The 27,688-nt window shown below is 38.4% G+C and overlaps 1 protein-coding gene across 4 annotated transcripts in view; it reads left to right on the forward strand.

Annotated features, from left to right (window-relative positions):
* The window catches only part of PAX3 (paired box 3), a 76,941-nt gene extending 50,001 nt beyond the window's left edge, over positions 1 to 26,940 (forward strand). For 2 of the 4 annotated variants that reach the window (XM_066598912.1, XM_066598921.1), the window contains exons 5-9: positions 10,331 to 10,539; positions 14,957 to 15,122; positions 15,257 to 15,471; positions 23,952 to 24,208; positions 24,871 to 26,940. In XM_066598912.1, coding sequence (XP_066455009.1) covers positions 10,331 to 10,539; positions 14,957 to 15,122; positions 15,257 to 15,471; positions 23,952 to 24,208; positions 24,871 to 24,910 — 887 coding nt within the window. In that variant the 3' untranslated portion in view covers positions 24,911 to 26,940. The remainder of the gene's footprint in view (positions 1 to 10,330; positions 10,540 to 14,956; positions 15,123 to 15,256; positions 15,472 to 23,951; positions 24,209 to 24,870) is intronic. The other 2 variants (XM_066598916.1, XM_066598927.1) reach the window with 1 other exon arrangement.
* Positions 26,941 to 27,688: the final 748 nt, after the last annotated feature.

A 27,688-nucleotide genomic window follows, 5' to 3' on the forward strand; every position in this document is an offset into this window, starting at 1 on the left:
CATATCTATCTAGCTATCTATTTATCTCATATCTATCTATCTATCTATTTATTTATCTATCTCATATCTATCTATTTATCTCATATCTATCTATCTCATATCTATATATCTATCTATCTCTCTCATATTTATCTATCTATCTATCTTATATCTATCTATCTCATATCTATCCATCTATATATCTATGTATCTCATATCTATCCATCTATATATCTATGTATCTCATATCTATCTATCACATATCTATTAATCTATCTATCTATCTCATATCTATCTATCTACCTTATATCTATCTATCTATCTATCTTTCTATCTATCTAGCTATCTAGCTATCTATCTATCCCATATCTATCTCATATCTATCTAGCTATCTATCTATCCCATATCTATCTATCTCATATCTATCTAGCTATCTATTTATCTCATATCTATCTATCTATTTATTTATCTATCTCATATCTATCTATCTAATGCTAATTTTTAAAATAAAAATATGAATGCTCATTAAAAATAATTTGGTAACAGAAATCATTTAAATATTTGCATTTATTGATCACACTTGAAGTTTTCACTTGAGTTCATGAGTTTGATGTATGGTCGATATATTATAATGGCAGGATTAGCTCAGATTCACGTTTGCTGGAGTCAAAGGACAAGTATCTTTCTCCAAAGCATGAAGTCTCCAGGCGTTGTAAGATTAAGCCCTTAATGCTCCATGATGTACAGTTACGTCATTGAGGTGCGTGGTTTGTATGGAGGGGGATCGGGAGCTGATCCCACTCCTTACAATGCGGGTGTCGGCTATTTTTTACAACTGACACCCGGCTCAACAGCTGCGATCATCACTCCCGCTGATTATGGATGTTAACCCTTTAAATGCGGCTGTCAATTCTGACAGCCGAATTTAAATGCCCTGATCGGAGTTTGGATGTCCCGAACAGCCCCCCGCGATGAGATTGTAGGATACTGTTCATAGCCATGGCAGTCAGAGGCCTTCTGAAAGCCCCCAGGGCTGCTATTGCAGATTGCTGCAGGCATGGCTTGATAGATTGCCTGTCAGATCCCGGCATAATGTTATCTTATGGAATTATATCATACTGCAGGAGCGATCAAACCATTGTAAGTTCATGCCCCTATAGGGACTTCAAAAAAAAGCAAAAATCTGTTTTAAAAAGTTGTATGAATTCTTAAAAAAAATAAAAGGTAAAAAAAAAAGTAAAAAAAAAAAACCTTTTGCCTTATATATAATTTTAAAAAATCCAAAAACATATCTGTTATTGCTGCATGCATAAACGTCTGGTCTAACAACACGGTAAACATCATCAGAAAAAAACAACACAATGTCAGAATTGTGATTTTTTTGGTCACACGTTTTCCAAGAAAAAATTGAATAAAAAGCGATTAAAAAGTCATATGTACGCCAAAATGGTATCAATGGAAACTTCAGGACATCCCACAAAAAAATCAGCCCTCACATAACTATGTGAAAAGTTATGGCTGTCAGATTATGGGGGCAGAAAAAAAAAAATATATATATATAAAATTGGTATAGAATAAAGTTATCATGTCATTTTTACTGCAGTGTGAACGCCATAGAAACAAGACGCCCCAAAGACAATGGAATTGCACTGTTATTCCATTTCACTACACTTTGATGTTTGATGTCATTTTTTTAAATAGTTTTTCAGTACATTATGTGGTAAATTGCATAGTTCCATTAAACAATGCAATTCGTCCTGCAAAAACAAGCCCTCAGACAGCTATGTTAATGGATAAGTAAAAGAGTTATGATTTTTTTAAAAGGGGGAGCTAAAACTGGAAATAAAAAAAATAAAGAGCTGCGTTCTTAAGGGTTTACAACTGACACTCGGCCAGCATTGTTAACACGGTTGCGAAATAATATAAAACAGAAAAGAAACAGCCTAGCCTCTCCAGTATTAAGTAATACAAGTAGATTTTCTTCTCTTCCAACTACAAAACTACATTTTCAGCAACCTTACTCACAGATATTACCAGCTCACACAGACCAGCTTTCTGTGTTCCCTAGGTAGAGCAGCTTCCTGGTCTACTGGCTGTTTTTCATATCTCCACCCACTGATTTGCTTAATTAGCCAACAAGTGAAAATCTCCCTGTTGCTCCACATAGAAGAGACGTCAAGGGGAAACATACCACCTTCTATCACCATGCCTTCTGGCTTGTTACAATATACATACACAGTATTACTAGTAGTAAGCCCGTCTAAGGACGGTGACTGCAATCTATAGATAAATATCCATGTTTATGAAAGGTATTCAGTGAAATTATTAATAGTTATAATGCAAAGGCGTCAGCTATTTCCAATACCTGAAATACCCAGGCCAAACCAACAATGAGGTGCCTTCATTATCTCATTCTCTGCTCGCACAGCTCAGCACTCCTCTTCACTATTATATATTCAAGGACACACCATGAATTGGAATTTGTTAAATCAAGATTTTGCCACTTCATGAAACCATCATTGTGGAACATCAGCAGATGATTGATGAAAAAGTGTAAATTGTATTATGTAAACTTGTTTGACTGAGAAGTAGCTTTGTGCCGCTTATGTATATATAGATGCTGTTAGGCACAAAATTTGTTGTAGATGCTATGATGATGAGTGAGTGTGAAGCATAGCATGTAGTTACAAAAGGCATACACATGAGGGCAGAGTTGTTTTGATAACAAATCACACCACATCCGGCTAATATTTTAATCACACCGCATCTGCACTGTGGGTTCCATTTTTCTACTCCATTATGGGAGCAAGGAAATAGCAGTCTTGTGCACAAGGATCTGTATTTTGGCTGAACCAAACAGTGCCGAATGGACACTATTGACTATAATGGGGTCCATTTGGTTTCCATTTGGCTGTCCGGCATCTTACAGACAAAATATCACTGCACTCAGCTCTATTTTATCCGGTATTATAATGGCAATAATGGACAAATGCTCTGAAGGGAACCTCCGAAGCTGATGTGAACAAGCCCTTAAAGGTGATTTTTGACCTACTTTAACTCCCAGACAATAGTTAACTGTTGCTTTTCCTGAGTGTTAGATGTTGTTCTGCTTGATGCCATCTGGGTTTGTCATGAGCAGGAATCAATAAAGTATTATACTTTTGGTCTGGACAAGTAGAATTGGTTAATGTGTTATTCAACGAGTGCAAAGGAATTCTGCGAAAGGGAGGTCAGAGGTTCTTATAGCCAAGCCAAAGGGCATTGGAAGATGTATATTAAATGTATGTCAACTTGTGGATTGTGAAAGTAAAGCAGTAGTCTATTAAAAGGGACAAGGCATTTTAAGATGCCTGATCACAGAAGCTCGGGTCAAAGTTTATCTTTGGGTCAGTAACAAATTCCTTTTCCAATTGTTGTACTCTTCTTTACATGTCCCGATATGGACTGTCATTGAATGATTCCCAAAACAAAATACTTGTTTTGAGTTATAAAAGGGAAGAAAAGACTATTTATAACGAGGAATTGAAACAATGTACAAAAAATGCATTCGTAAGACAACTCTTTACTAAAAATGTCTTACTGCATGCACAGACTTCATAAAAAGTAGAATGTAAGAATATTCATTAGTATCCAACACTCCTCGAAACAGTCTTATAATGCAATGCTGCGAGCGTATGTAGATATGTCTATGCATGTAGAGGTATATATTTATATCTCTTCTATGTAGATATTTCTATGTATCGTAAATATATTAACACACAAAAGAAGCTTCGCACACAATCTCTCAGAGCTCAGCATGGCAAACAGTGGCTACATTCAGCTAGTGAATATAGGAAAGAGCAATTGCCACAGGCCGGGGCATACACTTCAGAAATGCGATGCCTATATCTCTGTCACATGAGTTTATGACATAATAAGATAGCTGTATATAGTAAGGGCGAGTACTAAGAGGTTATTGTTGTGGACATATTGGGAGAACCTATATAGTCATCTCTGTTGTTCCTTTGAATGAGTGATATAATAGAACTTTTTTTTTCTTTGTAGTTGTTTGTATTGAACGATGACATCATGTGACTTTTGAGTTACATGATAATTCTTATAGTTAAAAATTTTTTAAAAATTGACAATAAAAAATAATTGCTAATGTTTCAGATACCATTATGATCACAGTTCATTATGGCTCAGATTTCCTAAAACCTTCAGAATGGTTAATAGGTTCAGTTTGGCTGCAAAATGGGAGTTGTGGACATACTATTACATAGCTGCTATCCAAAGGTTTCTAAATAGGAGACAACCCTGGGTGAGAAACAATGGCAGCCACACTTGTTGTCGGACTGGGTGCTTAGTATTCACTGGTAACATTTATTCTGAGGGCTAATTGAACAGTTATATGCAAACATTGCATATCTGAGATACTTTACACTGCCTATCCATATATAGTGCAGTGGGTGCACTGTGCCCTGCACCATTCACGTGGCGGATGAGGAGTTAGGAGCCCACTCCCGGCTCAGGGCCCATTGGAGGATTCACCTATTCCCCTGTGGGTCAGTCTGAGCCTGGCCACACTGGTTGTCACCCATACATAACTAAGAAATGGAAGAATAAAATTAGTCATAATTTGATGACTCAAGACTTACTGGTGACTTTTTTTTATGGTAGAAGAACCCCATTTGGGTTATAGTAGTAGAACCAAACAATAAAATGTTATATTCACTTTTACCTTGAACAAGGAGGGACATCAGAACCTGAGGTTTGTCTACAGATAGAAGGTTATATTAGTGGTGGCATTTAACAAATACCATATACCAAAAAGTTGCACCTTGAAGACATCATGTTATACGTTAAGTAGTGCCTGACGTTTTGTAACCTGTGCTACCCTCAGTATAGCAGGGGTTAAGTAGTATTGTTATGTAGTGCATTAAATAGTTTGAGGATGCCCTGGTACTTGTTAGACAGTGTTTGGGGGCAGCTGTACGTTTTGCCTTCTTAGTCAAGTAATTTCTTTTAACAAAATGTTAAGCACAGATGGGGCTATGGCTGTCACTTCCCCATTATTGTCTGTGCAGCTGTTGGGCCTCAATTCACTGTTTTATGTATTCAGACAGTTACTTAGTGGAGACTTTCTGAAAGCCTGGTCCAGCCTCTAATCGCCAAATAAAATGGCCATTTGTCTCCTCTTTCTATTGTTTTGTTTTGGTAACACATGTCACAAGCTCAATTACCCAGTTCATTAACAGCTCCCACTGGACATGATGATGGGGGAGTCTTGATAAGGTAGCTGGTTGGACTATATAGTGAATAATATACTCTTCCTACAACTGTAAACAAAAGTTTGGGGTGGATCTGAAATTTAATGAGCTAAAACTCTCACTTCATTATGTTCCGTCATCCATCCTGGTTGTGCATACATTTTACAAGTAGTCTAGTATGTGCAAAATAAAACACCTAAAAAAATAGCAAATATGCAAAGTGAAAAAACAAACTAAAAACCCTAAAGGCTAAAAGAAAAAAACTACAATGAGTGATTAAAATGTTATATTGTAATATGCATAATAATTTTCTTTTATGAAATATATTAATCAGACTTGCTTTTCTGTTATGCGGGATACAGGTTGTAGTACTACACCTGAGGTTGAGAAGTTGAAGTTCATGTATTAAGAAAGTGGTGCTCGTCTTTGGTTTTTGTTTTGGAAATCTAAATAAATTTTCAGCAATTTGTTCAGATTCTTTTGGGTTAGTGTTTAATTTAAATCCCTTCTTTTGACTTCCTAACTGGTGAAAAATATCAATAGCTCATTAAATTTATATATAACAATGCAGGATTTTCGCAATTTCATGGCTTTTCTCAGTGAAATAATATTTTCACGGCTGACGATTTCCATGAAATTTGTCGCCACCGTGAAAAATAGACAGAACTATGGTTATTTGTGTGGACAGGATCAATGGGGCTTTCGTAGACACCCTGAGCACTGTGCTCATTCACATAAAATGGAGTTTGCTGTAGACACTCACTGCACTGTTCTGCCGTCTTGAGTAGTGTTAAGAAAATTAAATGAGCAGCAGATATCATGGCCATCAGAATTGTTAAGGCGGACCTCCTAAAGCTTTTATATTTGCCATTATTAAAAATATAAATTCAGTATTGTAAAAGCAATACAATAACTATAAAAAATAGAAAACAATAAAACATAATTTAAATTTACATTAAATGTAAACAAAAATAATTGAAAATATAATAAAAGCTCAGCTTTTTAGCAGGAGCATCATATTTCATGTATTAACGAGAACAAATAATAAAGTTTACAAAGTTGTCAAATTATCATGTATTTCTAGAAGAATTTTGTTGCTGGGGATGGAATCAAATATTATTAATTAATTATTTAATTAATTAATTGTCCTATCAAGTATGGAGGGATTTAAATTCTAAATACATTAGGATACACTCAGGAAATCGTGTACAACAGACAAAAGGTACCCTACTGTTTCCCATAGTAAAAGTAAATGTAAAACCTAATAGTTTTAGGGGTAAGTTTTAAAAACCCGAACAGTGGGTTGCTTATATTAATATGGCCTACTGACATCATTAATACAATTTTATATTATCATTATGATTGTAATATAGTCTAAATCTGGAAATTCTGGAAGATTCTTGGCTGATGTCCATAGCACAAAATTACGATTCTAAATTCTATTTAAAAAAAAATGGATGCATTTCAGAAATTGTCATTAAATAATATAATTATAATTCCACATTAATAAATATCAATCGGGAAGTAATGCATATTATACTATTGATTCATTTTTTGGGGGGTGGACATAGTCTGCATATCATGTCCTATGGCATATCGACAGAAAATGTAAAATTTGATTAAAAATCCATTACAATTTCATGGTGTAACTGTATTTTTGTGGATAGAAAGTCATTTTATAAGGTGCTACTATTTCTCCTCTATTGATGTTTATACTAGGGGCTCATGATAAATGTAGTTTTGTGGAGTACAGGGTGGGGTTACAGCTCCAGGTGCTAAATGATCTAGAGTAGAGGGTCTTGGATTAACCCCTACTGTGAGCTCATTTCACACCCTCCTCTTCAGCCTCCCCCACTCCACCCAAAAAAAGAAACTTTCCATTCCTTCCCCCTTTTTCCAGTCCAGTTTTCTTTGTGTATGCTACTCCCTGCCAGGCAGGTGTCAGAGGCCTGAATGCTGGTATAGACTCTGTTAATGGATACCACAGATGGAGCGTGGAAATTGGTAGAAAAGGCCCCAGCCACAGGCCATTTCTCGGGGGCCCCAACAAAGACAAACCAAGTAAGTCAACAAAAAAATCCTAAAAGACCACAAAAGCTGGGTGTCATTTACTGAAGGCTGGCAAGAGGAGTTATGTCCTGTGTAACATAAGTTCTTGTATTCGGAATGTGACACTTCATCTCCAAACATGGCTTCTGGTGTAACTCTTTTTGATTTATAGAAATGGGGCGGCACCACTATACTGCTGTCTCACTACTGTACAATGAAATTGTTAAAACTTCCAATAAATCTGCATCACTGTGAGAACTCACCTCATGTGTACGGTACAGTAATGGCAGCAAAAAGTGTCTCCCAAATATATTAGCAAAAGAGTGCAAGGGATTCTGCAATGCTTGATGGTAATTCCAATTCACCCAATTTGCCTTATCAAGCAAGTAAGACATATTAAACACTAATATATAAAATATTCTGTAACTAATCTGTGATGAGTATAATTAATAATATTATTGTACTGTCATGAGAAAAATAAGAACCTTATAACTTAATACAATTCTGTAAATCATTTCCTACTTTTAAGAATTGCATTCGTTATTTTGTGGATTTCTAACATTGTTTTTAGATCCTTGAGATATTTTCCATGATAAATCTGGATTATCCTTTACACCCTAAATTTTAAAGATTACATTTGGCCTGCTGGTTGCATGATAGAAGTCTGTAACCTTTCTGAATCCTTGTGGCAAGCAATGGGTAAAATCGTGCTCTCAAGACTCTGGTTTAGAATAGGGATTTTGTTAACAATGAGATCAAGGGCAGAAAAGTTATCTAAAGCCAGCCTGGCCGGATTACAAAGTTCTGCCTTTTAAGAATAAGTGGCAGCATTGGCCTGGCTGTGAAGTTTAATTAAAAGAAGTTCCAGAATTAGAGACTGCTCCCATGTCCCATAACCCCTCGTGACCTAGGCTGTAGCCCCAGGAAATATTTCTGTGCACAGTACTGCAGCTCAGTGTCATAAGCCACTGGTCACATGAGTTTCTATAATTGAATGTATCCCAAATAGGACAAAAATGGATGGGCTTTTACTTCAGGACAAAATCAACTGAGAGAACTCACATTCAGAGGGATAATGGCTTTTATAGACAGCACTGTTTAATCTATGCAACTATAATAAAGTATTTATGCTTATTGGGTATAACTGAGCAGTTTGGTATACTTTTTTGAAGATTACCGTACTTCAACAATTCGTAATTTAGGGGGTCATATATATTATTCTAAAGTTGATCAAAATTGACAATTTCAAGCAAAATGATCATTCTTCGTGGGAAATTTAATAATGAATTAACCTTTTAGCCAACTGATGGCAAATTGTTATCATCTGGAAAGAAATCGGTTGTGTTTTAAAATTTCCATCCTCCAGTCTCTCATTAGTGTTGAGCAAACTGAACCAATAGAAAACTTTTTCAAATCGAACTCTGCTAAAACGTGAACTGAGCCTTTAGCAAAGCTCTACCCAAAACAGGGATCTTCTGGTTCAATAAAAGGTGTATAACACTTCCTATGAGCCTTAAAAGCCCTTTATATCACCCTCAGGCAGTGTTATACAATAGTTTTGGGGGTTTTGGTGAACTTCCAGTTTGGTTCAAATTAGTTTGGTTGGTCCAAACTTTTTGCAAAAGTTTGGCAAATCGGTCGAAGCAAACTTTTCAAAAGTTCGCTAATTCTTGACTGTGTATGCTGCAGTTAGCCATTATACAAATAATTTTTCATAAGAATGCCTAGTGACTGTTCATTATGTGTCATTCAAAATGTTTGGCCAATTTGAATAACTGTAATGGCCAATATGAACTAAACTGTGTATGCCTGCATCAGCTTAAATGATTGTTTAACACTAGAGATGAGTGAGCACGCTCGGATAAGTCAGTATTCGAGCGAGCCTTGCTCTTCTCAAGTAACTGCATTCTTGTCCGAGCGTGCTCGGGGGGTGGCGGGGGATAGCGGGGTGTAGTGGGGGAGAGAGTGAGAGAGATCTTTCGTTCAATGAAGTGATCATTCATTCAATGAATTTTCAGCCATTAACCTACTTCTATATAATGTGTATGAACACTTTTACTCTATTGACATTGAAGGCAGTAAGGCTGAGCTCACTCTTTGTTATTGTAACGGCCAGATTTCCGTCATGAGTTTCTGTTTGAATAGCCAGAAACACATTCAAACGGAACTCAAGATGGAACCATTGACTTTAAAGAGGCAAATCGAAACCAGAGATACAAACTTTCGTCTCTGCTTGACCTGGTTTTCTATTTGTTTCTATTTTGGAGAATGGAATAGCACAGTTGACTACAGTTGGCACCTTTGGTCTCTGTTTGCCTGATTAAATTCAATGATTCCATTAGCTTCCATTTGCATACAACTTTTAGGTATTCAAATGGAATCTGTGCAAGTAACCTGGATGCAGACCACAACAAAGTGTTAACACAGACTGTATTTTATTGCAATGTGTTTTGTTGACACATCTGTCATATATCATTATAGTGTAGTACATTGACTAGGATAACAAAAGCCTCCTGCTTAGGACATGTGATGATGTAGTACATAGCAAAAAGATTTGGGTAAAATCAAATGAGAAATAACGGCTTAGCGAATTGAAGAATTACCTCTGGCCAAATTTCCTCCCCGATGCCTATTTTAAAGTACAAATCTAGATAATATGATGTATATTTTCTCCGCTGGGCTTTACTACAAAGTTCCTGTTTGTTTTGTAAGGCTGCCTGTAACATAAGCATAGCCAAGTTTTCGTTAAAAAGTCACTGTTCTCTTTCCCATGGTCTGGAAGAAACAAACTTGATAGACGCTAGTCTTCTATCATTCAACAAATTTCCTCCAGAGATGATACGTGAGTTCCTCAATCGGCTTTGATTGAGAAACTATTTCTCTTGCCAATATAATCAACCACTAAGTAACCATGAATAATATCTATTATCAAAGCATGGATTTTAGCCATGGCATATTTCATGAAAAATACTGTCACTCTTTGCTAATTTTGTAACTTTTGTTGCCATGTTTAAATATCTTAGGTATTGACCTGTGTGATTTGTACTTTTCAGCTCCTTCATCCCCACACTCTGAAGAAGGTTCCGACATTGACTCTGAACCAGACCTCCCCTTGAAGAGAAAGCAGCGGAGAAGTAGGACCACATTCACAGCTGAACAGCTGGAGGAATTAGAAAGAGCATTTGAGAGGACTCATTATCCAGATATTTACACACGGGAAGAACTAGCTCAAAGAGCCAAGCTAACCGAAGCCCGAGTACAGGTAATGAATGCATGTCTGTGAATTCGCTTGACAAAAACATCAAATTTGCACAATGAATAAGGCTGTTATCACTGTGAATGTAGAAGACAAAGGTAATCCATGTTAGTGATCCTTCCTCAATCAATATATTCTTAAGATTTGTTTAAGAATCCCTTTTATTGGGCCTGTTCTATAATAACAATATTTATTTATAGGGCACCAACATATTCTGCAGCACTTTACAAGTTAGCGGGCACGTGTACAGACAAAACGGGACATTGCATACATTAAAAGAATTTTGGTAATAACAGTGAGGGTCATGCTCACAAGAGCTTACAGTCTATGAGAAAATAGGGATGAAACAAGAGGTACGAGTGCTTGTTCTGTACAATGGTTCAGCCATCTTTTATATGAATAGCGTAGGTTACATAAAGCTGCATGAGCCAATCAACAGCCATGCTGTACAGATATGAAATGCTTCTGAGTGCATGGGCATACTGTTGGATGAAGGGGATTGGGTTCTGATGGAATGTAGAAGATGGGTAAATAGAGAAGAGTTAGATCATGGAATGTAGTAGATATAGTAGAGATGTCTTTTTAGGGCATGAATTAGGTCATTTTCAGTTCCACAACAGAATCCGCACAAAGGCATACAGAATTTGGTGTAGAATGTTCCACCTGTTACAGTGTATGTTGCGGTTAAATCCCACCCATATGAAAGGTCCAAAAGGAACTCAGATTAACTATCTCTATAATCTGAACCTTTCACTTAAGTCTACAAGTTTATTTCCAAGCTGCATCAGACACTCGGGTTAATCACCAATTTCCATAGTTTTAAAGGGATTGTACCAGGATCACAAATTATTCCCAATGCAGAGGATGGGGAATAATCAATGGGGTTCTCACTGCTGAGACCCACACTGATCCCAAGACTGGGGTTCTCATGTCCCCTGTCCTCCTCACTGAAGGCTCACTGCATCCCCTGCAGTGAGGAAGAAGCTGAAAAGAGTGACAGTCATGCAAGGGCATTTCCACTCCATTCACTTTCAATGGTAGAGAAAGAGATAATCCAGTGGCAGGTGCTCGAGTATTTCGGTCAACCCCACTGAAATAATTATAGCAGTGGCTGCACATGTTTAGCCAGAGCTCATTCATTCTGTTCTACTGCTTGAGGTTGATGGGGTCCAACCAGTGAGACCCTCACCGATCAGCAAGTTGTCCCCTATCCTGTGATAACTTGTGATCCCCTTTAAAACTGTGAAAATTGGAGATTAACCTGATTGTCTGGAGTAGCACATTCCAGACAACTGATGCAGCTTGGAAAAAATCTTAGAGACTAAAAGTCCTTGTAGATGAGCTGTTTCTCATTTGAATGAGTCAATGACATCATTGCTAGCTTGTTCGCTCTCGTGCAGCCTGTTAAGACAGGCAGATGCATCATTGGCTCATTTAACCCCTTGAGTGGCACGCCCGGAAAATTTCCGGGACGAGCTCCACTGCTCATAGCAACATAGCCCGGAAGATTTCCGGGCTATGTATCACTATGGGAGCTGCAGAGCACAATGCCACAAGCTGTGACATTGTGCTCTGCCTGCACAGACCCACAGAGAACAAAGCAAGGGCTTTGAAAAACCAGCAGAATATATTGCCGACATGTCGGCAATGTCCTGCTTTGTTTACAAGTTGCCATAGAGACCATCGGCTTGTCAGAAGCAAGCCGATGGTCTCTGTGGCAGGGAGAGCTGGTTGTTAGCTGTCAGAGGACAGCTAGGTACTAGCTCTTACAGCAGAGATCAGAGAAAACCTCCGATCTCTGCTGTGTTAACCCTTTACATGCTGCAGTCTATGTGACTGCAGCATGTAAAGGGCTGTCACCATCGGACCCCCGGAATGTGATCAGGGGTCCTGATGGGTCCCTGTGGAAGTCCCCTAAAGGGACAAAAAAAAAAATTTTAAATTTTTAAAAAAAAATAAAAATAAAAAAATTATTAAAAAAATTAAAAAACACTTGTCTCCCTTTACTTTGTAAAAAATCAAAAATACAATCACACATGTGGTATCTGTGTGCGTCGTAATGACCCAGAGAAGGACGTTAATACATTATTTAACCCCTTAATGATATGGCCCCTTTTTTTCTTTTTTCCCCTTTTTTTTTTTTTCCTCCCCCCTGTTTAAAAAATCACAACTTGTCCCGCAAAAAACAAGCCCTCATATGGCCATGTCAATGGAAAAATGAAAAAGTTATGGCTCTTGAGACGCAACTGCAAAACTAGTTGAAATTCAATGATTAGACCATTTTAAAAAACTTGCCCTGGTGGGCACGACAGGGTGGTAGGAAACCTGCCACTCAAGGGGTTAAACAGGAATCGATTAGAATTGTTAAGTCTGTCACATTCACTGTATAAGTGAATGAGAAGGACTGATCGACTGCTGTCTAAGCTGGATGAAAAGTAAACGAGCCAACAAAGATTTTTATGCCTGCATGAAATGAATGATGAATGAAAAGTGAATGATTCTCATTTGTTGTTCAGTCATTGGCTTGCGTTTAGACCAAACGATTATAGTTCACTTTGGCTGTTTGAACGATTTTTTTGAGCGTTCTGTCTATAAGCACCTTATGTGGAAGGTTCAGATTATTGAGGCAATTAGTCTGAGATCCTTTTGGGTCTATTAGATATGCGAAATGTGTCTGCAACATGCACTGCAACACATGGAAAATTCTGCACACCTCTGTGTAGGTTTTGATGTGGAATTGAAAATGACTTAATTCTGTCCGCAATTCCGCATCAAATTGAGCATTAGACATGCAGGTTCTGGTGCAGATTTCCATAGCAGCAGATTCAGCTGTGTGTTGCGGCGCACGTTGCAGCCAAAATCCATCCCATCCATGTGAAAGGCTTCTTAGCAAAGCAGATGGACAAACATCAGTCATATCCACCAGGACTTTTCATTGTCTTCTCCTATATGAGTAACCCAAGACGACGTCATTAGAAGGGGCATAAAATGTATGTATCTTGTTCTGGAGAAGATCTTCCTTCAGTCCTGTTCCATAATAACTCCAAATTACATGCTGGTTCGTTCCCATGTTCTCACTGATAGGAGACTGGTAAAACAATATAGGGCAAAATAAGGGATTAAAACTCATCATGTTAACAGAAGTAATAAATGTTGTTGTGTTTCCAAGAGCATTTATTTTCATAAGTCGATGACCCTTACCAGGCAAATGCAGGAGGCTTTTTCCAGCTGTTATAATGTGTCTTTAACCCTCTGACTTCACAACATTCCTTATGGCTTCCTCAGATCCCTAGAGACTCATAACCTGTCACACTATTACCATGATCTACAGTCTAACAAATTCCCCTGAACATCTAACATATGGGTCCTGAAATGAGCACAGCATGAAGCAGCATATCACTGTCAGTCAGGACCTCTTTGCTGCCGGAGAGGTGCACGGTGCATCGTATTACTGCAGCATCGAAGGAGTTAATTTAATAGAGGCTTTCTGATTACTTGCTGGTGCTTTTTATTAAAGGGACAATTCGGCCTCATGAGACCATTAAACTGGTTGGCTTTTTTTATAGACCTACAACATTGCTATATGTGAAACAGTTTTATTGAACTGACTGATATTGCTAATTAGCTGTCGTATGGTGCGTTCCGTGTCTATGAGTATGTCACGATCTTGAAATACATATACCAGGAATGTACTTTTCTAATGTCACTAATGAAAAGGTTCATAGGACGCATTACACAGAGTCGAAATCACATAATATTAAAGAAGGCAGTCGAGAAAATTACATTTAATATAAGAAATTGGAAAGTGTGCATTGCACATAGTTGACCTGCTAGGAAGGTTGCATTGGCTATAACGCTAGTCAAGATACCATCAGTCTCTACAAAAGACTCTTATCGGCAGGCATTGTTATAGTATTCTGTCATTGCTGTTGAAGAAGTCCCAGAAGACACTAGATAATGTCGTAATCCCACAGGTTTCCATTTGCCTATTACCAAGTTGTATAATCTTATTAAATGGTCGAAAAAATGACACTACTTCTTGTCTTGCAAGGGAGTAATAAACAATTCAGACGTAAAATATGCTGCTTTTCATTCGTATATTATGCTTTTTTCCCAGACCATAAATCTCCATAAGGTTTCAACTATTATATTGATGGATCTTCCATGGAGAATACTGTGCATTATTTTGTATCATCTCAGTATCAGCCTTTGGAATTTGTGCCTCCTCTATGACTCTTATCATACTCTGTGCTCATCCCCCAGATCCACTGAACATAGACATCTCGATGTAGAACTGATTTTGTACGCTACGTAATATGAATAGTTATAGAGTGTTGTTTCTAAATGCCGCCTCTGGTTAAAGGAGACTGCATCTAAATGTGATTGGGCATTCACTCAGCTGTTATAAATATTTATCTTATAGGTGTGGTTTAGTAACCGCCGTGCCCGATGGAGGAAGCAAGCGGGAGCCAATCAGCTAATGGCCTTTAATCACCTGATTCCAGGGGCTTTTCCACCATCTGCCATGCCAGCTCTGCCAACCTATCAGTTATCAGAGGCTTCCTACCAACCTACATCCATACCGCAAGGTAAACCACCACTGATTCAGCAATATCGTCACCGAGCTCAAAAAAATCTATGTAGTTTCTCATATTTCTACATACCGAATATACAGATTTTTTTTTAGTAACTGAAAATGAATATTCCCTCTTTCTATTTGCAGCTGTGTCTGATCCAAGCAGCACGGTTCACAGACCCCAACCTCTCCCTCCGAGCAGTGTTCACCAAAGCAGCCTTCCTTCTAATCCTGAGAACAGCTCGGCCTACTGCCTGCCCAGCGGCCGGCATGGATTTTCCAGTTACACAGACAGCTTTGTGCCCCCATCTGGGCCTTCCAACTCCATGAACCCCACCATTGGCAATGGCCTTTCACCTCAGGTCAGTGGAGTGTTTTCATTCCTTTAACTGAGAGCCAGAACCGAACAGGCTGGGCACCTGAGGCAAAAAGGGAAGAAATGGCCAAATTCGAACCATAAAGCGTTCTTTATATGAGCCACATGATTCTGCTTTGCAAATTTCCTTCCCTTTTTTCCTCCTCCACCCCCGCACTGGCTACTTCAAAAGCTGTGGCTGGTAGGCTGTCTTTCAAGTGTTTTTCTTTCTCCAAAATAATATAGACATTTCTGGAGTTAAAAATGACAGTGGCCACAAGGCAAAAAGTTTGAGGGAACTGCACAACAAAGATCACAATGTCTTGCAGGCAGCAGCACACATCACGAGCAAAAGCAAAGTCCTATTTACTCCAAAGATGTTCTAGATCTTCTGTACCTCTCAAGGCCTTTACTATGTTCTGTATGTTGCACAGCAAAATTATCAGTGGCCACAAAACTGTCTGTACTGTAGATGATGTTTGGCAAGTCTTAAGAGACGAGCCCTAAAATCTGCTGAGAATATTCTAAATATATCCTTTTTATTATTCATGCTGTTATTAGTTAGGGCTATTTGCATAGATAAAAAGGAGTTCATTGACTTCCAAGTCCGGAAAGAAAAATAAAAGAATTTTCCAGTCTCAAGGTCTTTCGATATATAGGAATTTTGATAGACTAATTGTATTATTTCTATACAACATTGGTATTACTGGCTTTAAAAGTTTTCTTAAGGAGCATTTCTAGGTTCCTTGGCCCTTTAAAAAATACCAGCATCAATAAATTAAAAGAAGGCTGTCTCCTTGGGAATATATATGGTCCTCAAAGCAATAATTATACTGTTAATTTTCATTCAGAAGAGGTTTGGTGTTGTACTTGGGAATTCCAGTAAAATAAATTGACTTGGTAATTGAGTGTCAAAAGGTTGGTTGAATTTACTACGGTCCACAGCTGCCTGAGGTTGGCTTGACATTGTTAATGTGTGTCTAAACACAGGGATTTTTATTATATCAGAGGGACTAATATTCAGGTGTCTAATAGTTTCTCTGAACGGCATGCAATCTATAATTAAAATCAGGCCTCTTTGTCGGGCTAAGTGGGGGCAGTTTCACAGTTATGAATCCTCCCCAAACGCATCTTCCTCTCGGCAGTGAGAGGAAACAGAAGGATATTGAGAATGACATAAATGAAAAGTGAAAAGACAATTATACCCAATTACACACTCATCAGCCTGGCTCTAGCACTGAGAGGGCATCTTAATAGGCAGAAAATGAGATTTTAATGGCACAAAGGGGAGCAAAAATAACGACTTGCGTCTCTTCCCTCTCCTCTACGTGAGGTTAGAATCTTGAGACGGCAATAGCTCCTCTCTGCTAGACAGTGATAAATCTGTGAAAATATAAAGTTCAAAGCCTTGAGAGTTAAAAAGAGTGCACAGTCAAATGCGATGGAATAAACATTACTGCCTATGGGCAAAAAACTCATAAAACCTCCCTTTTCTAACAGTAAGTGTAATTAACTTTCACTGCTTTCTTTCTACTGCATATTAGCAGGAAGCCCAAACTTTCTGGCTTTTAACACACAGTAGGAATGAATGACTTTAAAATGGAATAATCATCTTTTTCTAATGTTATGGTATCACATATAAAAAGGCAGCCAAACCGATTTTTAATTTGTTAATTAATTGAATCGGCTGGGTGGAAATGTCCTCTACGCACAGAGACAAGGCTTTCTCATCTAAGTAGAACACATTTATTTGGACTTTGAAGCCTAAAAGACAACAAAATAGACAAGTTAATGGAAATTACAAACAAATATACGTATATTAATCCGCGTAAAGGCTATAGAAAACTGTAAGGGGCCTTTGGAAGCGGAGTTCTCTAAGGAACCTCAAGCATCTCTGCCCCATAATTCATATTTTTGTTATTTTCTTGCATACTTGTGAAATGGTAAATGTCCACCATGAGACTTGAATTTCTGGATTGGCTTCTTAAGCCGGGAAGCAGACAGGGTAATTAATGTTATTTAATGATTTCCAATAGTATTTGATGTGTAGAGATTGAGAAAACTCATATTTTCATGATATGAAACCACCTGCAGAGGTCATTAAAATGATAGAATGTTCCCTCTGGTTTACTCATCAGCATCTGGGACGCAGAATATACGAGAAGTTGGCTTTGAGTGTGTGATTATCATCATGCACATCTAAATAAGAAAAATAAAAAGCTAGGGTATCAGTTATCATTGGGTTTGTTTTCATTTCTGGTTTACAATCGGCTTGAGATATGAAGTTTACATTTTTCTTTTATTGCTGCATATTGAAGCTACTATAAACTACGTTTCCTCGTTGACCATAGAGTAAACACTAAATGTTATATAAAGAACAGAATGGATATTTTATATTATCTCATTATATTTAAAGGGAAACACATTTTCGCACAGAATATTATTGCTTGGGTTATAAGGATGCAATGATGAATATTCTCTACTAGAGCAACACCTGAATGATATTGGGAAGAGACCCAGAAGTAATACCCACCCCCATAAGGGGCCAGGCTGAATCTCCATGTTTTTGTGAAGACCAGCTTCCTTCTGTGATATAAAATACATGGCTGATGTTCGACCATTATTAATAGCGTTGAGTGAACTGAAAGCTCAGATTAGCATGAACCCAAACCCAGCTTTGAGCAAAGTTTGAACCGAAACAGGGTTCTACTAGTTCGATTAACTCAACACTAGTGATAAACGGTTGTATGACACTAAGAACCATAATAATCATGTATTACATGCTCAGAGTATTATACAGTGCTCGTCTGGCTCTTAGAGAGTGTCATACACTAGTTTTATGGGTTTGGGTGAACGTCTGGTTCAGTTTGAACTAATTAGAACCAAACTGAACTTTTTGCAAAAGTCTAGCAAAGCGGCCAAACCAATCTTTCAAAAGTTCCCTTATCACTAAATATTAATGATATTTTTCTATATTTCATGTGTTTTTCATGTGATATAAGGACTGCTATATAAGACAGCAGATGTTTCACACTGTTTTTCTAAACACTATACAAGGGAGCAATTTACTAAACTGCATTACCATGTATTGTACTGTCACATGGTGCAGATCAGGCATCCTGTATCCTCCACCTGGAATAACTACTTCAGGGCATGCTCTTTCTTTTCGGTTATATCATTTCATTTATGGTCCAACATATGAAGCCAATACATAGTAACATAGTAACATAGTTCGTAAGGCTGAATGAAGACAATGTCCATCTAGTCCAGCCTGTTTATCCTCCTGTTTTGTTGATCCAGAGGAAGGCAAAAAAAAACCAAGAGCAGAAGCCAATTAGCCCTTTTGGGGAAAAAATTCCTTCCCGACTCCCTAATGGCAATCAGACTGTTCCCTGGATCAACCCCTAATAGTTCCTACCTGCTTGTATACCCGGATTAACAAAAAACCTTAGATTTATAGCCTATAATATCCTTCCTCTCCAGAATATCCTTCCTCCAATGATTTGTTGTAACCCATTGACACTTATTTTGAATCATTTGTACCGAGAATGTGGCCTGAACCTCTTAAGATAACATAAATTATTCTATAAGAAGCACAAGTGTTACGAAGAACTCAATTCAGTTCAGAGAGCAGTGAGAATATAATTATAGTATCCAAGAGGTGCTGACACTTCCAATGACTCTGATAGTATTACAATACTATTGGATATAAGTCCCGCAGAAGAAGTTTCATTAAGATCATTTCTGGGATCTGTTTGCTCTCAATTTTTGTACCCCCACTGATGATACCTTTATGTCCATCAAACATCATTAAAGTCCATCATGGGAAAACCTATTGAGATGATATGGTAGAATGAATGTTGGTATAGTCCATATCAGGCACCCCGTGCTTTGTAACAAGCATCTACAAAGTCTATTTGTGAGATCCTATCTCGCCAATTAGTCACTGTTTAGTCTCATTCCCCTACAGATAAAGATTCTCTATCTAGTGGTGTTTTTCAAGGTTCCCCACACACGAATTTGCTAGACAGTGATTTTATAATGAAGAGGATTAGCTATGTAGCTGGAGAAATCCCATAGAGGTATAGGCCAGATTAAATGCACATGATGGAGATGTCCTTATAAAAGTATGAAGGATAGAATCTGCCATCAGTTGATTCATGCCCGTGTGAACACGACTAAGGAATTCACAGCCATTCTGCGCAGCGGGAATAGCACAGAGCAGGTGGCACCATTTTTCTTAGAACCGGGCCTGCATCTGTTTCCCATCACAATAGAGCAGGGCTCTGGACATCTTCAGGACAACGTGTCCGGCTTCCTGTGGAGAAAGCTTCTGTAAATTACACGCTACACATGTGTGAGGGTCAAACATGGACCGAATGCATAAAGTTAATGTTAACCCCTTATATGCTGAAATGTACAAAACCAAGAGAAGTAGAAATACTTCAATATACATAATACATATTATATATATAAATTATTATTTAGACCCACACTTCAAACACAGAAAATTGCGCTTTTTTGTGCACTGTCAACATTCATGAAGCAGAATGCGGCCTATATCTAGTATACCAGTGGCATGGTTATGACATCAGATCCCTAATGACATCATGTGGCACTTTATGAAAATTACCCCTTTAAGAAGGATCTAAGTTTGAGGAGATCATATTAGATGTATAACAGAATTTTTGAAGAATTGGTGGAAATAGATTCTATAAATTCTAGAAAATTAAAATGTAATTAATACTCTTAAAAAATAATTAGTGATTAAAGTAAGGTCACCCTAAAAATCTGGTCCTCATTAGAGATGAGCGAACGTACTCGTTACGAGTACTTACGCACCCGAGCACCGCCATTTTCGAGTACAGCAGTACTCGTGCGTAAAGATTCGGGGGGCGCCGTGGCGGCACGGGGGGTAGCAGTGGGGAGTGGGGGGAGAGGGAGAGAGAGAGGGCTCCCCCCTGTTCCCCGCTGCTCCCCCCCGCACCGCCGCGCCTCTCCCCGCCCCCCGGCGCCCCCCGAATCTTTACGCCCGAGTACTGAAGTACTCGAAAATGGCGGTACTCGGGTGCGTAAGTACTCATTACGAGTACGTTCGCTCATCTCTAGTCCTCATCAATGTTGCAGAAATATATATATTTTTTTAATTTACTCAATTCACAGTCAAAATTCGTTTGATGTTTTGATCATTTCAAGTATGAATTTGAACTGAGCTTTTAGCAACGTTTGACCCGAAACAGGGTTCTTCTGGTTCGGTTCACTCAATACTAGTCCTAAACACTGGTGTACAACACTGTCTAAGAACTATAAAAGCCCTGCATGACACTCTCAGAGTGTTAAACACATTGTGACAGTAATGTACACCAGTTTTAAGGGTTTTGGTGAACGTCTGGTGTAGTTCAAACTGGCAAACCGATCGATCTAGACTTTTTAAAAAGTTCGCTTGTCACTATTTAAGACTTTCATCAGATATAATCTGTCAAAGTATACAAAAGTTTTTACATTAGATAACAAAATCATATACCAAATCCAAAATAACTCTACATTGGTTGGCCATCAACATTGTACTACATTTTTACTTTGTGTATTCCCCTGAGCCGTTCCTTTAACCCATTTAGGACCAGCCACTGTAAATTTACGGTGGCTGGTCCTGGGCTTAGAGCACCGCCGATAGTAAAATTACGGCGGTGCTTTAAGTCTCCTGCTCTGCAGTCAGTCAGAGACAGGAACGGGTTATCAGCTGTTAGTGACAGCTGATAACCCAGAGCAGAAGGCCGGAGGGGTTTTTAACCCTTCCTGCCTTCTGCTTCCCCGATACACAGTGCTCAATGAGCACTGTATGGGGAAAGTGAAAGTAACATGTACTTTCACTACGGGAGCCTCGGGGGCTCATGTGACCTCCCGGGATTCCCTGCTACTGCAGAGCTGGAGGATCAGACTAGACCCTGACAGCTCTGCAGGTGACGAATGTCACCACAGGGGTTGCTTTTCCCTGTTACTAGGGCTCCTATGGACGCCCCAGCTACAGTGGGAAAGTGTCAAATAAAGTAAAAAGAAAATATGTGAATGTCCCAGAGGTCTTATATGACATCATGGGGGACATAGATAGTAAAAAACACAATTACATACATGAGTAAAACAAAACAACAGAATAAAACAACAATACATACATAAGAAAGAGAATAACACAAAGCAGACGCCAACAAAAACCATCGCCGTATGCGCCCTGTAAACCAAAACCATACATACTATATATCAAAATGTCCGAAACAAATAGAGGAACCTATTCCCATACTTTATTTTAGTGTAAATATAAAAATAATTTTAAAAAAATTATAAATGTTAAAAAAATGATTTTTTTTAGCTTCTTACCCACAATAAAACTAAAAAACTGAAAAAAAGTTAGTGGAAAAGATATAAAAAAATAGTCCCATATGTCACGGAAAAAAACGCAGCAAAAATAATTTTGGTAGCTAAAGGAAAAAAAATAGAGCAGTAAAACCGCCACATGGGTAAAATCCTTAAAAAGTGTCTGGTCCTTAAGGTACAAAACAGCTTGGTCCTTAAGGGGTTAAAGTTAGTTATCTGGAAACAATGTTAAATTGTTAGGAAAGACCCTTTGTGTTGGATTGAACTCTACAACATATCCTAAGTGTAGCCCTTCAGCGTGGACTTACCATTAGATGAAATTTTTAACTGTTTGGTTTCCATGTGGTTCTGTTTTAAGGGAACATTGTTGAGATGTGTTGGCCTATTATATGGTTTGCAATGGGATCCTTATTACATTATACATGTCTTAAGGAATATATATTCACTATTAACTCAGTTACGGATGCTGGCAATTTCGAGCAAGACCGATAGCTTTTAAGTGTGTGAGAGATTTTTACCGAGGTCTGCCTCTGCAAACACTGATGCCTGATTCTTTACTGAGGAAACGAGAGCTTCTCTGGAACCGGAAACAAAACGATACTCACTAGTTTAGTAAAAGGGATTAGACCGAGGTGACCGTGCCCTTCCCTTAGTTCTGTGTTTAGGTGAAAAGGTCAAGACAAAAAAAATACAGGGGTCCTCAAGCCTGGGGCTACTTCCCTTTTTTAGCTTTCAAACAGACATAAGCAGGAAAATCTAATTATTGGGATGCTAATTCAGTGCAGGTAGATTCATGGAACACTAGAGTTCATTGGAAGAGGAAGAGTTTTTTGTGGAATGCTCTGGGTTCATTCTGCATGCATTTAGTTTTTTTGAAGTTTTCTTACATGCTATATTTGCTGGTCCACCAAAAGCACTTTCTATACAGTATTTTAGCAATGGATTCAGAAAGAGCATTGACCCCATACCTGATTAGGACTTAGACATCATTATTATAATTCTAGGCTGTTGATAGTAAAGCCAGTGACTTCCAGTAACAAAGACCCATGAGGAACTACACAAGCTATTTAAATGGTATGTGGTCACAAGGAATGGAGGTGCAATTTTTCCAGTGTGTCTTCATATAATGAAGGGACTAACAAGACACAGGGGTACCGAAACACCAATTATGTACATGACTACAAATGGGGAAGTAATGGAAGACCTACTAGTACTCCCTACACTATCCATAACTAGTCCTGCTCAACAGCTACAAACCTGCCCTGAAAAGGGTGACACAGAGACCTTAACTCTAATAGACTCCCTGTTAGTCCCAGGGGGTTCATAGGGAGCTGGAGCAGAAAGGAAAGGTAGGGAACACAAAACGTAAGACAGAAAAACGCATAGAGAAACTAAACTAGAGTGAGGGTACAACAGCTAGCAAGCCATAGATCTGAAATTCCAAAAGCAAAATTTTACCATGACAAGCTAAAACCAGTATATAAAAGTATAGCCTGTGTCCTTTGAAAGGAGGATCTGGAATAAAATCGCTAAGCCACACACTGATAGACTGATTGGGTGAAAGATAGCCCAGCCAGCCTATCAGCGCTTATAACATAAGGGACAACCTTCTCCCTTCACGGTGAGTGCAAAATGGTACTGTACATGTGCTGGTGGATGCATCACGTGATGGTATGCCAGGCGCACACATGTGTCTTATTGCCAATGAATGTCAAACACCAAGTGGCGTCATGACATATAGCTGCTATATAGAAGATTGATTACTAGGTAACTAATAGAATTTTAATATGAGTATTGTAATATATCCTGTTTAGATCCTTTTTTTTAAACATTGAGTTCTTATTAGCATTTCCAGAGTATACAGCATATTCAATTGTAGAAAAACACGTTGATTTCCATCATCAATTTCAATAATTTGCATATTACAACTTTATGGGGAGGGAAAGTAAGGAAAGAGGGGGGAGGGGAGATGAGGAAAGAAATGGGAAAGGTTATAATTAGATCCATTTTATATCTATTTTATTGTATTTATTTGGATGGAATTGTACACTGTATATATCCATACATAGTATCATGTGTAGAAATGAAGCATACTAAAAAGGCTGTTCTTTCCCACAGGTAATGGGTCTCCTTACCAATCATGGTGGAGTGCCTCACCAACCTCAGACTGACTATGCCTTATCACCATTAACTGGAGGTCTTGAACCCAGCACTGCTGTATCAGCAAGCTGCAGCCAGAGACTAGAGCATATGAAGACATTGGATAGTCTATCGACATCTCAGTCATACTGCCCACCAACATATAGCACATCAGGATACAGCATGGAGCCCGTAACAGGATATCAGTACAGCCAGTACGGACAGAGTAAGTATATGTAAGTCAGTAATCTACGCCATACTGTATACTAAGACTTTTACTCCATAAATACTCAGAAGCAGGAAGTCTTTAGCAATCTTCAGCATCAAATTTGGAAGGTCACAGATTATCTCCTAAGCTTGAAGTATAGTTTAACTGTTTCCATTCATGCAAGGAACTAGATTCCCTTGCAATGAGTTGACTTTTTTTCTATCAGATAAAGCACAAAACAAGAAACATTGTGGCTTCCAACAGAAGGTTGATGACTCTCCCTTTCTCACTGAGTCTCTTTTGTCTCCGGTGCCCGTTGATTGTTCTCTCAAAAACATCTGTTGCATAATTATTTGCTTAAGTGATGTCAAAGACATCTTGAGGTGATTACGTGCCGAGACATGAGACCTGACCGCCATTAGGTAAAACAGAAGGTTTCGCCCGACATGCAGTAACCACGGGCATGCCCCATATTAAAAACACATGTCTATAATCAAGTCAGTTCAAGAGTCATTAAAGTATATGATCACATATTCTGAAGAGTTTGTCAAACTTGTCCTGGGAATAAAAATATTAGCCCTATTCTTTGATATCCCAGTATTACATGTGACAGTGTCAACCTATGGTTCAAGCTGGCTCTTAAAAGTGTAATGGTCTTAAGTCTTCTAAACATATTTCTGTTTCCTACAGGTGCCTTTCATTATCTGAAGCCAGATATTGCATAGAGTGACTGTCTCTCTGATGGTGTTAGAACCGGAAGTTTGGACAAGATGGAAATTCTCATTAATTAGCAACACCAACTGGAGCTTGACTGCAAGACAAATAAGTAAATTACAATGACTTCTTTAATGGAAGTCAAGTGGATAATGAGAAATATTATTATTCAGCTGGCTGTGTAGGGCAAAAGTGGACATACGACCATTCTTCTGGAATGACTTATCTACAGACTAGGCTACCGTTCGAAACATGGAAGCCGCAACTGTCCAACTCTACAGAGTCCTGCTTTGAAAGTCAATGCTTTTCCCAGGTTCCCACAAGAGACTGAACTCAAGCCAACTGAGAGATGACAGGAAACATGACAAGAGATGAGGAGTTCCTTTTTAAGAGATTATTTTTTATTTTGTACCCTGGTTAGTAGCAAAGTGATGAGACAGCTGTTAAAGAGAAGCCTTTCTATGTCAGACCCAGCCTCATAAATGGCAAAGAGCAGGGAATACACAGGATTTTGTGCCTCATGGGCTTGGTCATGGCGAAATGCTCTCATTTTGCAGCTAGATATGACTGTATAGATAACATTCCACGCTACAAATACGAGCTCGATCATCCACTTGTTATTTAGGGTTGACGTAAATAGACAAACAATGTCTAATGTTTATTAAGACTTTACTAGGATTAACACCCAGCATTTAAGAACTGGCAAATACATTTGGCGTGAGAAATAAATAACTGAGAGGGGAACGCCCAGCGCCAAATTCTGACTCAAAGACATTGATTTCATGGCTGTCAATCAACGTGCAATAACATACCTCACTTCAACATCCCTTTCATGTCTTGCAAATACAATGGGATTGTATTTTTCTGCAAGTTTATTCATTTTCAAAGAAATTTTTGAACCTCAATTTGACATTTTCTACAAGAAAGCCACTCTTTCTATTTTATAATACAGTAAAAAAAGGCATTCCACCATTCTGTCTGTTGTATGTTTCCATAATTCACTGGTATGCCATCTATGGATTTTTTCTTTTCTTTCCAAATGGTTGATCTGAAAACCCAACATGTCTTTCTGGGAAACTTTAGGCAAGGTGTGGTGGGTGCCGATAGTTATTGAACAATCCATAGGGGGGGTTAGCCTGCTTTAAGTTATTTCGACTGATTTCTTGATAGGATCACATAAAACGGTAGCACCAGGTCAGCCTCTGAGCTACAACTGGTCAACGGGAAAATTGGAAATTTAGCTCAGCGTTTTCTGCTTTAAACCTCGAAGAAGAAGAAGCATTACAATATCATTTCAGTTCAAGTCTATTCCGTTTATCTAGTGGAGGTAGTCATCTGAGGGCTGAACAATCTTTAGTCTAAGTCGAGTGATGAACTTTTTATACACTGTATTATGCCAACTGCAGGGCATAAGGGATGTATGACACAGGAATTCAAAGGCCACCAAAGAAAGAATCCCCATGTCAGGCACTGCAGTAGCCATAACACAAGTATATACGTTTTGTCTGGAGTATTCCTTTAGAGGGCTGCATTTACAATATTAAACCATTTTCTGTTCAGCATCATTTATATGTTGCCCCTCTGAGAGGCAAAAAGACATTCTAGTGTATGCCACGTTTATCAGGAATTAGTCAATGAAGCATTTGTGTATGACAGGTCAACTTTCCGAAAAGTAAAAATCAGAAAACATGGAATAGCCTATGAAACGCTTTCATTGCTAAATGGGAATGCAATAAAAAGTGTTACATGATTGTCTTATACAAAAAAAATGTAAAAAAAAAATTAGGTGGTTGAAAATCTACAATCTTATTTATTTCTTCGTTTTCTTGACAAGTGAAGCGAGGTGGAGCACATAATACATTCCTTTAAGAATGATGGGTACTTCATTAGGGATCTAGCTAGGATAAGGTTAGTGATGAGATCACACTTTCGTCTTAGAGGTGATGGAAGAAGTTAAAATTTATCTGTGTGTAGTCGGTATTTCCGGCAACAGATGCTGCAATATGTTTCATGTAATAAAGTGCAGTAAATATTTACTATTTATAATAAAACCATTATAAATACATATGATGCAAGGTTGTTTTCTTAATGGTTATCAAGATACATGGATATATAGTACATCGCATGAATTATGCTTCCTGGTTGGTATGTCTCCAATAACTACTTTATGTCTGTCTTTATACACCAGCTGCTTATTAAAAATACCAGAAAAATACCATCAAGACCAACTAAGAAACATGGCATCTACTTAATGGGGTTAACCCAAAATTGACTCTAAGAACCTATCTGTAGATAGATACGAGATGATAAAAGTCTGATTGGGCAGACTCCCATGATCCCAAAAATGGGAGGTTCTACTCCTCTCTCCTCACTTTGGGCTCATTGCACTCTCCACAATGAGGAGGAGATTGAATGGAGCAATGGTTGAACATGCAGGGTACTGCTGCATTCATTTCAATGGGCATGACAAAATAGCCAAAGACAAGCACTCAACTATTTGTCAGTCCCATTGCTTGACTGCTGTTCCATTCAGTCTCCTTCTCTTTGTGTTGGGTGTAGTAAGGAGGAGAGCGGGACACAGGACCAACATCCTTGGGATTGGTGGGGGTCTCAGTGGTGAGACCCCCACTGATCAGATTTTTATCAACTATCCTCCTGGATAGGTGATAAAAGTCTATTTTGGGATAACCCCTTTATGAACGAGAATGGCATCCGTGGGCTCATCAAAAACAACCAGCTTTCAAGAGTTCTAGAAGAATCTAATAGATATCTTAGCATTTGTAAGAATCTGTAG

The sequence above is a fragment of the Eleutherodactylus coqui genome, chromosome 1, assembly GCF_035609145.1.
Source record: "Eleutherodactylus coqui strain aEleCoq1 chromosome 1, aEleCoq1.hap1, whole genome shotgun sequence".
Classification (NCBI taxonomy): Eukaryota; Metazoa; Chordata; class Amphibia; order Anura; family Eleutherodactylidae; genus Eleutherodactylus; species Eleutherodactylus coqui.